Consider the following 18,564-nt stretch of genomic DNA (forward strand, 5'->3'; position numbering starts at 1 on the left):
GCAGCATGGACGCCACGATCACATAACTGAATTCACTAAAGCATTTCAGTTTTTCCACCGGTGGCACTGGCTCCATTCATGTTCAAGAACCATGATCCTGCGAGATGTTAGCACGCAGATCTAAGTTGTAATTTCATTTCCTGTCTGAGACACAGAATCTTAGGTGTGCACTTTAAAAAGGGTCTGTAAGGCTCAAGAAGGATTATCTTCTCATCTCCGACATGAATGATACATGATGTGTGGGATATTTTCAGTTGATTTAGAGCTAGACTGATTGTTTAGCCCACATCCTGATTTGATGCCAATGTTTGTCTTGTTTTAAGGACTCTGGACAAGCAATACCAAGAGTTGTTGAGAGCTGTATTCGATTCATCAACCTGTATGGTAAGTTTATTGCAATAACCTTGTAACTTAAACCATAAAATACCCATAATTCTTTAGAATGGCCCACTATTGTCATTAAAACACCCAAAAAGCCTGAAGATGAAGTTTACAGCTTTGCTATTGTCTTTAAAATGGTCCAATCCAATTGCTACCTGTCCTGTCATTAGTTAGGTTTCGGACAAATTTAGAGTCTGGGTAGGTCATGTTTTTGCGTGCCCCTTCCGAATCTGTCCCATCCCAGTGTAGGCCATGCACAGACTTGTTTTAGATCTATTTCAAGTTTAGTGTTTTTAAATGATGTGCTTTCCTGTCAGTGTCAGAGGATGTTCAGTCCAAAGAGGTCTTTATCATATGCCTATATAAACTATGTGTACGCGGTTGTAGATCCTGTGTGCCTATTGTAAGCTCTGAAAGTTGTCTATGTGTGGCCGTCTTACTGGAACTATAGAGATGTTTTTAATTAATCTTTTCTGACCCTCAGCCAAGCTTTCCATTAAAAGCTAATCCGGACTGACGGATGTTTTTGTAGAAGTTGATTGCAGTCTCTCTCCTTCATTCATTATTTTTAATTAGAAAAAAGGAACTTTTTGAAAGCACAGGGCTTAGCTTTTGAGGTTGGGATTTGAATGTGGTTTCTATGGACCTGCCTTTATTTCCAGCGGATTTAAATGGACACTGGAAGATGTCTTATTTAAGCTTATTTCACAGTTTTTCTCTCTATTTTTTAGGCCTCCAACATCAAGGAATATTCCGAGTATCTGGATCTCAAGTTGAAGTCAATGATATCAAGAACTCCTTTGAAAGAGGTGTGTGTGTAAATGTGGTAACAGAGTTCAGGTTTCTGTCATAGCTCTGAAAGCGCTGCCGCAGCTGAATAATAGTGAATCTCTTATGTCTTCAATGGGTCATATGAGCCATGAACCTAAATTCACATGATTTAAGGAGACTTCCTTCCTTGGAAAAACATCTACCGGGGAGAACACGTTTTTGACATTTTTCTTTTTATTTGTATAATTCCATATCAGTATTTCTTGCATGTCAAGATAAGGCAAAATAGTTTATTAGAAGTTGTGTTTTCAACAAATGCTGATGTTTAGGTTCTTTTTTGTGTGCATATATTAAATATAAATATTTTGTTCAGCAGATTTGACACACGTTATGTCTCTTAGGTAATGATCCCCTGACAGACGAAGAGAATAACCACGATATAAACTCTGTTGCGGGCGTTTTGAAACTCTACTTTCGAGGTTTGGAGAACCCTCTGTTTCCAAAGGAAAGATTCAATGATCTCATCTCTTGTGTCAGTAAGTGCCTTATTTTTTTTGCTTTCTACTGGCCTGCAGCTGTAAATCTGTCATTGATTCTCAGTGTGAATTAACAGTGCTTTGAACTGTTATCGTGCGCTCTCATATAAAGAGATCTCAGTCATTTGCCCCCAACAGTGGGACAGTGACTTTCTTCACTGTATGACAAGATGTCCAGCGCCTCAGGCTAACGCTAACAGCCTTATGCACACTCCATTACAGCACAGTGTGTGTTCCACCGCGGCATGACACATTAGGGCTTCAGCTGGTCCTTCAACTGGCATGAATGCAACTTTGTGTGAGTTTGAAAGAGCTCAGAAAGCGTGCTTTATCATGATCATAGATGACGCTACACTGCACTGAATGAATGAATGCAGTGTGACACCATGATGCTCAGTCGTTTCGGTTGGGTTAATGGGATATTTGTGATCGACAGCTCGGTAAGCTGTGCCACTTTTGATGCCAAGTTTGTCCTCTCATCAAATAACAATATGATGTTGTTTTAACATTTCTAATAAAAATATGGACATACAGTAAATGAGTTATGGACATAATGTCTGTATGCAATAGTGTATTTAAATTATATATTATATTAATTAATTAATTTAAAAAAATTAATTATATTAAATAAAAAATATACAAATATAAATTATAAAATATATCAATTTTATATATATTATTATATATTATATATTTTATATATAGTTTTAAATAGTTTTTGAATTAATTTATGAATATATATATATATATATATATATATATCATAGTAGTTGGAGTACTGGCATAGTTTACCCTGAATCTTCTGACAAACTCAAGCCCAGAGCTACAATTTTGAGATATATCTTTCATTTAATAATTCATAACTAATATTTAGCCTAATAATTCACATGGCTTATAGTCATTAGCATTTTTAGACCTGGATGCATTTACTTTGATGTTTACCTGCCATGTAGAATATAGTTTTTCAATTATTTTACATGCAAAAATGTTTTTAGCATAAATATATCACTTGTAGCTTTATATGACAGGCCTTTCTAAATATTTGGCCACATGTCAAAATTTGTGCAGAGTTTGCTAGATTAAGGTGCCGTGCGCTTGCATGTGTGGGTTGGGTGGGTTTTGTTAGTCTGTGCATGTGGAGGAATGTAAAGGCATGTGTTCTTACATACCTGACCAACGTGCGGCCCTGTGCCTGTGACACTCTGTAGAGTGTGACGAATGGGGATTCCCTGCTGTTTACATTTACACATGACTAACCCCTTCCCAGCATACCACACACTCGCTCCAAAGCACACGGCCTCTCCTGTTCTCTGTCCCTGGCAGATCTATATATAGACTGTCAGAGTTGTGCGTTCTCTGCACTGTGGGAGTTTTGTTTCTGCAGACATGTGCCTTGTCTGTGGTGAGGCTTTAACCTGCTTCCCTTACTCAGGATCTTTTGGAAACCCAGTTTCGTGCTCAAGTAAGATGAATAACAGAAGCATAGTAGCATGTTCCCAGATCTTTTTTAATGGTGACATGGCTATTTTACACTGCTATCAGGATAAATCGAGGATCTGGGTGTACTAAAGTATGGATGAGAGCAGGTCACACCAGTTTATAATTAGGCTGATTTTGCTTTTATAAGTACTGTGTTTCTCACAGCCAACCCATGGGATTTTTAGTGGAAATGTCTTGGTAGTCAGATCAAATCATAAAATAAGAAGGAAATTAGAAAGATCACAGCTGATATTGTGTCCAGTTCAGTCATCATACCAGTGTTGCCTTGTAATAGTAGAATAGTATCCTTCCAAACACGGCCTGAGAGTGCTTTACTTAGGAGACCACAAAGATGCGTAATGGAATTCCAGGAAGTGAGTTACACTGGCTCCAATGAGAAAACCCAGTGAAATCTGTGTGCATTCCTGCAGAAGAGCCGCAGGAATACTCACACACATTTTTGGGATGCCAGTCTTCTGGATTAATTTTTTAAGCTCCTTTGAGGAGTTGAGTAGTTTTGAGACATTACCTCTTTTAATGCTCTGGTAATCAGCTTCATTAGGTCCAGGGTGAGGGCCAACAAACCCGGCAATTGAATTTAATGAACACAAGTGAATCGCCTCGTTTTTTTAAAATTTGCTCTCTTTTTTTTTTTTGACAGATAACTTGTTTAATGCAGTTTGCTCTATGTGGTGATTAAAACACTGAATCAAAGAGTGTGTGACAGATACACCTACCTCTATCTGTCATGTCCTCGGTTACAGACTTTTCTGTAAAGTGCAAGTGTATGTACTATATACTTATATATAACTTCTGGGGCAATTTAAAGCAACAAATCAGTATTATTTTAGTATTTTTATATGCTTTTATAGTATTTTTAAACATTTTGAATTAACTTTTATTTATATGTTTTCAGTTTTCATTTTAATTTTAGTTTAGTAATTTTGTTATGTGCTTTTGTAGTTTTTATTAGTTTTTTTCTTATTTTGTAGATTTATTTTTGTTTCAGTTTTAGCCATTTTAGTTCTTCAACTTAAACTTTAGTTAAGTTAGTTGTTAAGACAACATTTTCTTATTTTGTTTCTAGCTTAAGTTTTCCATCTAATATTTATATTCTATTTTGTTTCAGCTTTATTTCAGCTCCCCAATAGTTTTAGTTTTAGTTAACAATAACAACACTGCAACAAGTTCAAAAAGAAGTCATGTGTTTTCCACTGAGAGTTGGCTATTGGAGGCGTCCGTTTGCAACATGACAAGGTTGGCACAGCATTTAACTTTGTGTGATTGAACAGCGGTCCAGAGTTATTTTTTTCCCCCACATAATGAGCTCAGCCTTGTAACTCCATGAATAGAGCTGCAGTGATGTGGTTATCAGTGAATTAACACGTTCAGATAGAGGAATGTCATTTGATACTCAGGGCTGCTAAGTGTTGTGAATGACAACGGCAGTCCTGAATAATCATTTCTGAATGTCATGGCAGGGCAAGTATGTTTCTAGGACTCCTAAGTGGGGGACTTGCATATATATATATATAATTTTTTTTATTTTTTTTCTCTTTGATTTTTACTTGATTTCTCTTTTTTTTTTTTCCTTTCTCTCTCTTGTCTCTTGTAGGAATAGACAATCTGTATGAGAGAGCGCTGTATATACGAAAGATTCTTCTTACTGTACCCAGATCAGTCCTTGTGGTCATGCGATATCTGTTCGCCTTTCTCAACCAGTAAGTCCGAATGTTTCACAAACACACAGATGAATGTCCTTATGGAAATGCTTTTTCCATAAATGCTTATATGAACAGTTCTTCAAATGAAAATATACAAGAATGTTCTTGCTTTTTTGCTGGTTTTCAAATGTCCTAATAGCTTGCTTGTTTTTCCTGCAGCTTGTCCCAGTACAGCGATGAAAATATGATGGACCACTATAATCTGGCCATCTGCTTTGGCCCCACCCTCATGCCCACTCCAGAAACTCAGGACCAGGTCTCCTGCCAGGCCCATGTCAATGAGGTCATCAAAACCATCATCATCCATCACGAGACCATCTTTCCTGACGCGAAGGAGCTTGACGGCCCCTTGTACGAGAAGTGTATGGCAGGCGGAGACTATTGGTGAGTGCTGAGATGTGATGGTGATGTTGGTTTTAATTATTTATTGATAACTGTCTGGGCAACTGCATGTAGGTGGGTGAAGGAAGTGTTTATAAGATAGATGTTCATGGGTTGCGTGCGCAACCTGAGAGATGAGAATCGAGACAGTGTTTGAGCTTGTTAAAGTTTTAGACTTTATTGTATTTTTGAGGATTAGTGATGGTATCCGGACATCCATGGCGTGACTCGAATGAAATAAAAGAAATTATTAGTCAGTGCTATAGTGAGTCACGTATTTTGTTAGCACAGTTTTTGGGTGGGACCTCTTTGTTTTGAAGATCATCTGATCTAGTTGATCCAGGAGGCGAGCATAAATCCTCATAAAATATTTGGAATAAAAGTAATACAGGTCAAAAATGCATAATTTATAGAGATAGTCATCCAGAAACGGAAATTCTGTCATCATTTACTCACAATCCAGCATCATTTTATTATTAATAGTGCTCTGTTTGCTATTATTATTATTAAAATGTATCGTATTTTTAAGGGCCTAAACATGCTTGAAAACTCATGAAATTTTACACACACGCCAGAAGTGCCGAAAATTTTCGTCTGATATATGTTTCAGAAGTGGGTGTGGCAAAATGGCTCGACAACGCCACCTATACACTTTCAACGAAGTACCCCTCGAGCTACGTTTACATACATGTATGAAATTCGGTAGACGCATATAACACACCAATACCTACTCTTGGAGCCAAATCCAAAACCCAACAGGAAGTGAATTATTTTGAATTTTCTCTGCTCTGGGTGTGTTCACGGGGTGTGTGTGTGTTTACTACTCACTGTTGTGTGCGTGCACTTGGATGGGTTAAATGCAGAGCACCAATTGGCTACACGTCTCATCACTTTTTTAAAATTTTGTGTCAGGCATTGTAATTCAACAAACTCCTAGAGATTTAATCAGATTTTAATCTGGAGTTTCCATGTTTGGTTAGAGTCCTGTCCTGAACACATGCCCATGCCCATATTCTGTTACAGTCATAGCGCCACCTTCTGGCAACAGGAAGTGACATGTTTTGCTCTGTAACCAACTCCTCCTAGAGAATTAAGGACATCAAAATTATATTTGGTCAGTCTAATCTAAAGGCCTTTGCGATGTTAAATTGCGAATATCTTGAGTTTTCGTTAAAGAGCGTGTACGTGGCTGCCTGACAAATTTCGATGTTTCGCCATGGAAAAGGAAGTTGTTGTAACTCAGACATACAATGTCCGATCTGCCACAAACTTCACACGTTTGATAAGAGTCCTGGCCTGAACACATCTAAAGACCACTATTCAGTTATATTCACAGCGCAACCTGCTGGCAATAGGAAATTATTTGTTTTACACTAACTTAAACATGCAATGTCTGATCTGCCCCAAACTTCACATGTTTGGTAAGAGTCCTGGCCTGAAAACATCTACATGCAAATATTCAGTTATAGTCATAGCGCCACCAGCTGGCAGCAGTTTTCCTATGTGAAAAGATGAGGTGCCGATAGTGAGCTCTTTAGTTAAGGTGGGACATTTTTTAGAGGCCGAAAGGGTTTGGAGATCTTCAGCTAGGTGAGACAGACTGAAACCAATTGAAACTAATTGCTGCCATTAAGGTAAGGAAAGATCGTCAGCCAAACCAACGTTCATTTCTCCCAAAAATTTGCATGGATGAGAAGAGGAAAGAGACATTTTCCGCCAGCTCCACAGCTGTGTGTATGTGTTGGCTAGTGATTTTGTTGTCTCAAAGAGAGCGGCCTAACTCCCACAAGTCTTCATCCCCCAAACTGAAGCAAAACACCTGCCACTGCAAGCATCTATACTTCAGCATTCCTGCAGCCGGTTCTCATATTTTCCCCTTTGGTAGTGTGACATGCGGGAGTGGCAGTGCTCTGTTTGAAATGGCTTTACTGTGTGTCAGAGGTAATCTGCATGGATGTGAAGGGCATTAGTGCCAGTCTCAGTAACCACACTGTGCCACTGACAGAATCCCAATCACCCTGCCCTACTCCTCTTGAATACTAATGACAGCCTCTGTACTTTTTGCTTGATACTGAGTTTTACTCTGGCTGTGACTTAACTCTGTGTTGCCCTGTATAAGCATTTACATACAAAAATACATTACCATTTAAAAGTTTTAAGTCATTAAGAATTATCTTAAGCTCACCAAGGTGGCATTTATTTGATTAAACATACAGTAAAAACAGTAATATTTTGAAATATTATTACAATTTAAGGTAGCTGTTTTCTGTTGTGATATATTTTAAAATATAATTTATTCCTGTGATGGCGAAGCTGAATTTTCACCAGTAATTACTTCAGTCTTCAGTGTCACATGATCTTTCAGAAATCATTCTAATATACTCATTTGGTGCTCAAGAAACATTTCTCATTAATGTCAATCTTGGAAACAGTTGAGCTGCTTAATATTTTTGTGGAAACCGCAATACATTTTTTTTCAGGATTCTTTGGTGAATAGAAAGTTCAAGAGAACAGCATTTATTTGAAATAGAAATCTTCGGTAACATTATAAATTTTGATCAATTTAATTGGTCCTTACTGAATAAAAGTATTTATTTCTTAAAAAACTAAATCTTTCTGACCTCAAACTTAACCCCAAAACAGTAGTATATTTGTATTTTAGGATCCACAAAACCAGTCAAAAGTTTGGTCCAAATTATGTAGTGACCAATAAATGTTAAACAAATTAAAACTGTTATATATTTTAATCTTTTTTTTACTTTACTTTTTAAATGTTTTATAGTGATTTATACATATAGACAGACTTCACAGTTTGTGTATATACAAAATTCGTTTCAAACATTAAGCACATGACTTTAGATTAAAAGGTTTTGAAGCTCATCAGAAACATTTAATTATCTGACTTTTATTATTAAGTCCTTAAATATTTGGTTATAGTTCCTATAAATCTATTATTTGGCAAAAATAATTCTTTGTCTTGATTTATTTATTTATTTTCTTCTGCAGTGAGAGTCCATACAGTGAACATGGAGCTCTTGAGGAGGTTGATCAGGATAGAGGAGCGGAGACCCACACCAGTGAGGATGGTAAGTTTATTTTGTTTACCACACCCTGTAGTAGTATGTACAGTATGGCAACCCATACCAGTTTATGTAGGTTATACATTAAGAAAGCACTCTGAGGTCATAGGAACAAGGTTAAGTCATCTTTTCCTGTCCAGTCATTCTTCCCATTGGCTCAGATTGGCTTCGGCCAGTGAGCCTCTGGATTGATTTTACTTCATATAACGTTTTCTGACACGGCCAGTCAAGAGTTAGTTCCTGCTTGCCCTGACCTGGGTAATCACTTTCACAGCTCTAAATGAAGTGATCGTTAAAGAGCAGAGAACTTAGTCCAACTCTTTGGTCCTCCTTTTTGTTTTCTAATCCTTTGGGAAGGGAGACAAATCCGTAAACAAAGGAAGAGGGTTTGAATCAAGTCTGGTATATGCTTTCCACTGTGCTACAGGGCAACATAGACCAGTCTGTCATTGCTGTAGGGCAGTTTGCATTAAAAATACATGTGGAGTTCTCACCAGTCTGGCTCAGTTTTTTTGTTGCTGCATGTAGTTTTATTATAGAAAAAAACTTCTCTAGAAGCTCACTGTCACAAACAAAACTAAAACCAGATGCTTGGCCCATTGATGACACATGAACCAATTCTCATGTGTAATCTGAGAAATAAACTGCAAGTGTCAGACTGAAAACTCAACTCAATCACGTGGTTTGTTTTTGTCTTCTGTACAGTCTTTCAAAAGAACCGAAAGGAAAATGTTGCTGCTGACCTGTATGTTACCCCACTGAAAATAGACACATTTCCTGCCTCTCTCCGTCTGTACCTGAACAATGCCTGTTTTCTATTTTGTTATTTTATAAGAGAAGTGGGAAGTCTGCTTTTTCCATATCTAAGATTTGTCAGACAGACAAAAGCCAAGTTTATTGTATTATTTAAGAGCGAGTGTCTGTGCAGGGAGTCAGATAAATGCTAGGACTGAATCAGAAATACCAAAAACACAACTTTATTAGAAAGTAGTTGCTTTGAAGTCTATTTTTGTTTTTGGAGCATGAAAACAAATAGCAATAGACTCTCCCTGTAATTGCTCAAATGGGAATTATTTATTTGACTAAGGCAAGAATATTATTGTTCATTCTTGTGTATTAAGTATTACTCAAAGACTAATAATTTGTCCCTCACTGTTTGTGCTACGAACATGAACATGATACCTCAAATTGTGCTGCTTGTTGAGAAGATTTGTGATAAAACTGACCATAAAATAGACTTAAAGTTCCCCTGAAATGCTTAGAAACATGCAGCGTTACTCTGTGTTGACGTCATTTTAACTGAAACAGGCAGACAGGGCGGGACATATCAAGCAGCCCCGCCCCTTTTTAAAATAGCCAATAGCGTTCGTTTATATCACAGCTTGGGCTAGAGCCGTTCTGAGCCGTTGAGCTCCGTAAAGCCGCATTTGACAGGGTATGCCAGCCACAATCTCATCCATATTGCTATAAAATATAGCATTCTGTGTAGAATTCAAATAGCTCCGATATATTTTGTGGTCTGTGCTGACTCGTGCATGTGATCCGCTCTGTGCTATCGTGTCTCTGGACCGGAGCAGAGTGTGTGTGCGGTGCGGTGGTTAGCGTGACACAGCGCAAAACCAGACTTCTTTTTTTTCCTCAATGGAAAGCATATTTACACTGTTTGAATCGTTCCCTGTCCCCTATATAGTGCACTATGTGCCATTCACTGTACAGAAAATACTAATTCTGTGGACAAGTGACCGATTTCAGCCGCGGCTTCAGCGTCTATTTTATAGTGTAGGGGGTGGGCGCTTCGGATTCTAGAGAGCATTTGATTGGACAGAAAGTTTGATGAGAAGCTGAAGTACGATGTGACGTCAAAAAAATCGTTGAGCCGTTTTGGCGGAAGTGACGAACTGCAAGCTTTGAATGCTTATATCTTCTAAATGCGAATTTTGTCACTGTTTTGGAGCACACTGCCTTATAGATAACCTTAAGACTAACATATTGATACTAACACCCAAAAAACTTTAATTTTGATTTCATGGGGACTTTAAGGTGCAGTTCCATAAGCAAAAGTTTGGTGAAATTTTGTGAGGAAAAAGGTCCAATATTGTAGCGATTTTAACTTTGAAACCAAGCAGCTTTTTGTTGATTTTGAACAGTTTTGTTTTGCATTGGTAAACGCGACTCTTAAAAAAAAAAATAAAAAATAATAATAATTTAACTGTAACCTGTCACTAAGTGTTAAACTGTAACTGAGACTTGTGTCCAACTCTGACATCATGCCGCCATTATTCGTCCTGTCTCTCCTTCTCTAAACACTGCTGAACAGACAGATCTCATATTCACCAAGTATAAACAGAACCCAGAACCTCTGGCGTTCAATTTATTTAGGATCGGATTCATTGAAGGATATTACGCACAAGCGTGTCATTTGTTCATAAATCACTATTAGACATCCAGACATGCACATCTGCATGCTGAAGATTAATTTTGACTGTTCCCATCTTATTGTCTGTTTAAATTTCATGAACCTATAACATTTAACTGAGAAACCTGTCAGGGTTTCCATTAACTAACACAGATGTCAAATATCAACGTCAGACCCAATAACTGACCTGAAAATTGTAAAATTGCTCTCAGCTTCCATGGGTTTGCTCCAAATGTTTTCTTTATGAATGTATTGAGGAGGTTTTTCCCAGTAGAGGAATTATTGTTCTCTTTCGTCACACTGTGAACATAGCTTATGTCCGATCTCACTTATGGGTAACTTGTGTGTTTTGTCTTGTTTCATAATAAGCAATTTGGATTATATTCTATTTCTAAATCTTCTCTCAAAAAAAGTCTCAGTTGGATATTTATCAGCTGTCATTATAATGGAGACGTAAACAATCCTGCGGAACCGATGGCTGTACTGTTAACTTCAAGCATAATTATATCAGCCTGCTCAAACCTGTGACCAGTGCAGCATCTGTCCTCAATCACTGCGTCTGAATGGGATCGTCTCAGGGCCCATCTGGAAAACCACTTTGCCAAGTGATGGGACCCCTGCTATGCCTTTAGAGCCATTTATTCATTCAAGTGAACTGGAATAAGCAGACAGAATGCTCTCTTGGGAAGAAAAAGACAAATCTCAGCATCTGTGAGAAATCGATGTACAATAAGAATATTGTCCGTTTTGGAAATGCTGGTTTGTGTGATATATTTGGTTAAAAGTTAACATGAAATCAAAAATGATCTTATTTATTGTTTTAATAAAAAATAAAAAAAAATATATATATATATATATATATATATATTTCAAATAAATTCTTCTCTTTTGAACTTTCTATTCATCAAAGAAAAAAAAAATGAGGTCACGGTTTCCAAAAAATATAAAGCATCACAACTGTTTTCAACATTGATAATAATTTAAAAAATATTTATTGAGCATATATCTTATTATCAGCATGTTAGAAGGATTTTTGAAGGATTTTTGAGTAATGATGCTGAAAATCCAGCTTTGCATCACAGGAATAAATTAAGTTTTAATATAGGCTAAAATAGAATACAAATATTTTACATTTTAGAAATATTTCATAATATTACTATATTTTTGAACAAGTATATCATTGGTGAGGATAAGAAAATTATTTTATAAACATTAACAAATCTATTATTAAATATAATTTTAAATTATGAAAATGTGTCTTAATATCTTACGCATTATTGCTTTTAAAGTAAATTTATCTTGGGGGTTTTTTTCAGTTCTTAAAATACAACATTTTCTTGAATATTTGTGTTCACTATAAAATAAGTCACATTATATAATTCAAATGGGTATTGAATTCTAATTCATGTTGAGTTTACTTAGAATGTTTCTCTTTTACAACAAAACTTTGTTGAAATGCCAGCCTTTGAGTAGAAAACCGAAAACATGTGGTCTTTGTTAAAAGACAGAACATTTCTTAACAGGCCCCTGATGATGTTGCAAAGAGCTCATTTTCTCTTCTAAATGGCAGCACCCCTGCAGTCTGCAAGCATGTCTCTATTAAAAACATTAAAAAGCAGGAAATGCAGCTTACAAACAGTTTTCTACTCTGTCAGCCTTTATTCCTCCTGGGTCTGCTTGCAGCCGCGGGTGCTGGTGTGTAACTTACTGTTAGAGCAGTGTATGTTTAGCCAGAAAACCTAGCATGGGTTGTTAGCTCTCCTCTGGGGCAAAAGGGAGTCCATATGGTATAATGTGTAATCAACTAGAGCAAGCGAGTGCAAGAACAACATTAATGTCTGTGAATAAAAATAGTACCATAACAAAAGTTACAGTCTCTTTAATACAGACTTCCGAATGAGTTAAAAGTGTATCGTGAAGTGCCTTTGTGTAATTTAGTGAGCAAGGTTTTGGACCGTAAACAAATGAATTATTCTGGTCAGTGTCTGCATTTTCTTTCTTTTTTTAAATTGTTTTCTGAGCTAAAATCATACATAATTTAGGTACATTTTTGACTGTTACTTTGTCTGCCTCCTGTCTTGTCAAACACTGTCCTTGCAGCACTATGATACATGAACAGGCTTTTGCAAGGACACTGAATGAATGACAGCGTCTTGTCAGGCAGAGATGGAGGAGAGACAGGGACGTGTGGACAGTTGATGGCCATATTGATCTCCACCCCGTCCTCGTTATTAACAAGGTGCCTGGTCTCAGAGCAGGCACCCTATTAATTCAGACAGTCAACAGTCAGACAGTCAACAGACTGTCGAGAATGAAAAAGCATTTCCTCTTTGAGCTTGTGCTTCTTGTTTTTATATTGCTTTTACTGTTCCTGTGTAAAATGGATTGTGTATTCTCTTTTGTCTGATTTGTTAATGTTTTCCCTAATTTTTCTGTCTTTATTTGCAACAATGGTAAAGCTGTGCCTTTCTCCAGAGGTTTTTTTTTTTGAATACTCACAAGTATTGCTACATTTTCACTAACATTTTTGACAGTTTTGATGTTTGACTAATGACTGTAATGCATTACAGAAAGGAAAGAAATAGAAAAAGTCTTAGAAAAGACTAAACATATATTCACAATATGCATTTAATTACATTTAATTTCAAGTCATTTTTAAGAGACTTGTGTTTTTACAAAATTACCATGGTGTTACCAGGGTTTTATGGACGTAGTAAAATGATAATTCCATGATGGATGTGGACATGCTGGTAATAATGCTGGTAGTTAAATGAAATAATTACATATTTAAATATTTAAAAAAAAATGTAAATAATGAAATCTCATGTTTTTATTACATATTTACATGTACTATTTAAATATAAAAATATATAAATAATTTCTAAAATATAGAAAGCAATCAATTTTATTTTATTTTTTAAACTTTAGGCTGTGCTGAAGGAAGTGCAAGCACTGTCATTCCCCTTCAACTGTAACTTGATTTATAATTTAGCAACATTTTAATGAGACTTTTTTTGGTTTTACAGAAAAGTACCATGGTGTTATGACCATAGTAAAATTGTAATATTATGATAGATATCACCATCGTCACTTTTTTTAAGTATATTTGTGTAATGTGTAAATACCATTGCACAAAAATATGGTATTCATTCAGTATCACAGTTTATATCCATTTATAAAAAGCACAGTGGTGCTCATAGATGCTGATTGGTAATTTTGCTTAAAATGTATTATTTTTATTTATAATTTTTGTTAAAGCTAATTTTATTCAATCATATATTAACTAATAGAAATTTGTATTTAAATATTATTTAATAAATATAGTTTTAATTAAATATTGAATTGCGTCATTTTAAATATTAAAACATTTATATAAATAAAATAAATAATTATTGAATTTTTATATTTTTTGTAAAGGGTTGCAAGCACTGTCGTTCCCCTTTAACTGTGACTTAGCTCATAATTTAGCATGGTGTCTTGTACCTTATTACTCAAGCACCATAGTATTGCCACCAATGTATCACAGTGCTGTTTTGTAAGAGGTGTTGCACTCATTTGGCAGGAGTTGTGATGTTGTTGGTAAGGTCCACATTGCCCGATTGTCCTGAAGATAAGAACAGCCCGTTCTGCCAGAACTGCAGATACTTTGCATGCATTGAAGCCTGTTGGCTCTCTAATGAGTCCTTACGTATAGGGGGTCATGGTGGCAAAGGCATGTACAGCAGCTAATCAGAGACCCTATAATGTTGATGCATTGAAATGCTCTTATTCACGTGATATCGGTTTCCGTTCTTCTAACTCACTGAATTAACCATGCTGTGTTTTTTTTCTTCTACAGAGGGGGAGCCCATTGAAGCCATCGCAAAATTCGATTATGTGGGCCGCTCTGCACGGGAGCTGTCCTTTAAGAAGGGTGCATCTCTACTGCTGTATCAGAGAGCGTCGGATGACTGGTGGGAGGGCAGACACAACGGCATAGACGGCCTAGTGCCTCACCAGTACATTGTTGTACAGGATATGTGAGTATCTCTACCATGATAAAAGAATATAAATAATAATAATAGCACTTCAACAGAGTTTAATGTTATTAACCTTTATTTCAACAGGCAAGAAAATACATAGCACACAAATACTGGGCTGAATAGATTTACCTGTTTTTGAGTTTTAGTCTGTTTAGTCCTTTTCAGTATTATATAATTATAATTTATAATAATTCTACTTCAGATTCTAAATTTAACTCTCTGTACATAGAATAAAATTAACATAACATTTAACAAATTAGAAATAAATTTGCAAGTTTACATAAATCAGAAATAGAATTGACTGTTGTACAACACAATGTAGAAAATCGAATAAAAAATTAGGATAAGATATTATGTTTGTAAAAGGGAAAATGTAAGAGGCAATTTATTATTTATGTAGTATATATTAGGGCTGTGACTCTAATAAAAATGTAACTAATTGCACAGATTTTTATGATTAATCATGATTAATCACATATCAATTATTATTGTATATTATGTATATATTACTATATATAAATCATATATATTATTATATATAAATAAACAAAAAAAGTAATCACAATTAAACAATTTACATATGTAATTGTCATATTAATGTAGAATCATCATAAAATATTTTAAATAATATTTATTATTTATATTAAATAATATTTTAAATAAAATTTTTATTGGCACCTGGGTAGTGAATTTATTGTTTGTTTGCTTTTCATTATTATTTATTTTAATATTATGTTATTTTCCCCAGCCCTAGTATGTATAGTGTAATATTATTTATTTTGATTTGTCCACTATTTTATTTTTTCCCTGAGCTTGTCACATTCTGGGATTGCCTTCTCCTCAAGAGATAAACAAGCTGTGTCCAAAATTAAGAATTTGCGACCATTAATAACATATGTTCTATATTACAATCTAGACATACTACATCTGCCTTTTGAATACTGTATATTTGCAAATACAGCTTTGATGTACTGCTTTTTGCATACTATGTAATATGGAAGTAGGCGTAGGGCATAAAATGCCTAATTACAAGGAAATGTACCTATGAAGCCTTAAAATGCTGTCAAGGTAGGCACCTAGATAGATTTGGAACATAACTTGAGGCTCTGAGTTTAGTTTCACCACTCTGCTGTGGACCATCTCCTCTGGTAAATCCCTTTATCGTCATGACAACTTGTTCCGCCTGGGCAACCATTGGCGCCTAGTTAAACAGATTATGACTCATAAGGGGGGCAAATCTAATGGATCGGGCACAGTACTGAGTGACGCCAACAACAGAGCCCATACCAGCCCACTGTGTGTGTGTGTGTGTGTGTGTGTATCAGTAATTCACATCATGACCCTCTGTTTATGAGTGTTCTTGGCTCGTGGCACTGAGAGAATTTACAGCCTGGTGTAGAGAGGGAGTTTAAGAGGCCCTAGACCAGCAGCCCCTCAGTCCAATAAAAGAGTGAGAGAGTGAAAGGATGGACAGCTCATACACACAGGATATCCTCTATGGCACGCATGCAATGGAGAGAATTCACATTACAGCTGATAGAAATGTCTGTTTGGTGTTAAAAAAACATGCACATGTGACCTAATGTTCTGTCCAGTAGGCTGTATCAACAGCTGTGATTTTACACAGGACTCGTGGAGCTTTACATGCTCTCCAAGTCTCTTTCACAGGCCTCGTGTCAGGGCTTTAACGCACCAGTCAACACAAGCATCAGCTCAGCTTTCACGGTTACGTAGAACCAGAGTAGGGGGCGCCATCTTACTCCCATGCCTGGCAGAGTGAGGCCGCGTGGGCCTCGCATCGCTCGAAAAAGACCCTGGAGCTCAGCTTTCATGGTTACGTAGAACCAGAGTAGGGGGCGTCATCTCAATCCCACGCCCGGCAGAGGGAGGCCGTCTGGGCCCTGCGTCGGTGAGGGGAACGTGGGCTAGGCATCTCTCCGTACAGCCCCTAGGGCTCAGTTTGTGTTCCCAGACGAGGGGGCCACCGTCTCGCCTCACCCCGGCCACGGTGAGGGTGTGTGGGCAGCCAGCAGCGCCAGTTCAGCTTACCAAAATTGGCACACTAGGCGTCTTGACCTTCACAAGATAGCAATGAAGAAGGGCAATGTTACAAAGCTGCAAGTTAGTCAGGAAGTATACATTGTAAACAGCAAAAAACAGTGAAAGCAAATTTCAACGTTATGATGTTTGAGCTTACGGCAGGAAAAGATGTCCTTGTGATTGATTGCTTTAAAACATTGCTGAAAGGTTAGTGACAAAAAGTTGAATGTTTGAATTATGTTCAGTTACTGTAGGGCTGCACTATTAGTCGAAATAAAATCAAAATTGTAGTATGGCTTACTGCAATTATCAAATCACAAATGCTGCAATTGAATTAATTATCTAAATATATGCAAAGCGCAGCACTATGTTCTTTTGCACATGAGCAACTCATGATACAGTGTTTTCAGTGTCTCAAAGCCTCTTGATTCACATGAAATGTAAATAATAATAATAATAATAATGTTATTTTTGTTTATTGTGATATAAAATCACAACATTTTTGGAGAAATAGTACTTTCTTACAAACAAGCACACACAGCATAATAATTAATAATAATAATTAACAGTAATAATAACAATAATGTTTATTATTATTATTATTATATGGTCATATTGATATATAATAAAACAATTTTTGGACAAATTGTGCAGCCCTTTAAAAAAATCTAAGCAAAACCGTAGCTTTTTAAAAATAATAATAATTATTATTATTATTTTATTATTAATATTATTTATTATTATTGTTATTGTTAATTTTTATTATTTCATATTGTCATATTGATATGTAATTGCAACATTTATTTTGTCAAATTGTGCTGCCCTACAAACAAGTACAGCAAACCGGTTGCTTTTTAATTTGAATCACATTTTATCAGAAAAATCACAATTAGATTTTTTCCCCAAGTCATGCAGCCCTACGTTTAGTGTATTGGGGAGTATTGAGTGAAAAGTAAAAGCTCAGCGATACAAACCAAGGAGTGCCCACCTGGGACATATTTTTGACTGTTTTGAAATGTGTTTTGGTAGCAATCTGAGCTGCTCTTGTTGTCTGTCGTGAAACAGTTTGTATTTTAAACATTAAACTAAGCCTAATGCGTGTAAATGGTTTTTATAACTGCTTGTTTGCTGTTTTACAGGGATGACACATTCTCTGACACTCTGAGCCAGAAGGCGGACAGTGAGGCCAGCAGTGGGCATGGAGGAGAGGAGAAATGCTCCAGTAGAGACATTGGGTCTCCAACAGACAGCAGGCTACCTGATGCCTACATCAGCAGGTGAGTGAACGAACCAGTGTTAATTTCGTTGACGAATAATTTGTCAACAATTTTTTTCACTGACGACAACGAGACGATAACGAACTAAAACTCTTTTTGAATGACAAAAACTATGACGTAAATCTATTGACATTTTCGTCAACGAATAAAAACGAGACGAAAATGTTAGGGAGGGACGATTTGAGAAGAGATTCATTCAGAACGAATCTGCTGCGTGGTTCGGAGGTTAGATGCGTACATATGAACTGGTGGGACATAAGCTAACATACACTTGCTGCATGTTGCATAAAACGTTCAAAAATGTCAATATGGGAGTAAGAAAAGAGCAGACATATGGATAAATCTGACGACGCAAGAGAGAACTCAATTCGGTCCGGTTTTCACAGCACGCGAGTACTCTTTCGCGTCGCATGAATGGAGAATTACACACAAAATTATGTCAAATTGTCCGTTTTGA

The 18,564-nt window shown here is 36.4% G+C and overlaps 1 protein-coding gene across 5 annotated transcripts in view; it reads left to right on the forward strand.

Annotated features, from left to right (window-relative positions):
- The window catches only part of LOC107670373 (SLIT-ROBO Rho GTPase-activating protein 1-like), a 114,866-nt gene that overhangs the window by 90,141 nt on the left and 6,161 nt on the right, over positions 1-18,564 (forward strand). For all 5 annotated transcript variants that reach the window (XM_016462947.1, XM_016462950.1, XM_016462946.1 and 2 more), the window contains exons 13-20: positions 324-384; positions 1,113-1,190; positions 1,554-1,688; positions 4,783-4,888; positions 5,051-5,275; positions 8,279-8,358; positions 14,607-14,787; positions 17,970-18,107. In XM_016462947.1, the coding sequence (XP_016318433.1) occupies positions 324-384; positions 1,113-1,190; positions 1,554-1,688; positions 4,783-4,888; positions 5,051-5,275; positions 8,279-8,358; positions 14,607-14,787; positions 17,970-18,107 (1,004 nt within the window). The remainder of the gene's footprint in view (positions 1-323; positions 385-1,112; positions 1,191-1,553; positions 1,689-4,782; positions 4,889-5,050; positions 5,276-8,278; positions 8,359-14,606; positions 14,788-17,969; positions 18,108-18,564) is intronic.

This window comes from Sinocyclocheilus anshuiensis, unplaced genomic scaffold, assembly GCF_001515605.1.
Source record: "Sinocyclocheilus anshuiensis isolate Anshui unplaced genomic scaffold, SAMN03320099.WGS_v1.1 scaffold949, whole genome shotgun sequence".
NCBI classification, from domain to species: Eukaryota; Metazoa; Chordata; class Actinopteri; order Cypriniformes; family Cyprinidae; genus Sinocyclocheilus; species Sinocyclocheilus anshuiensis.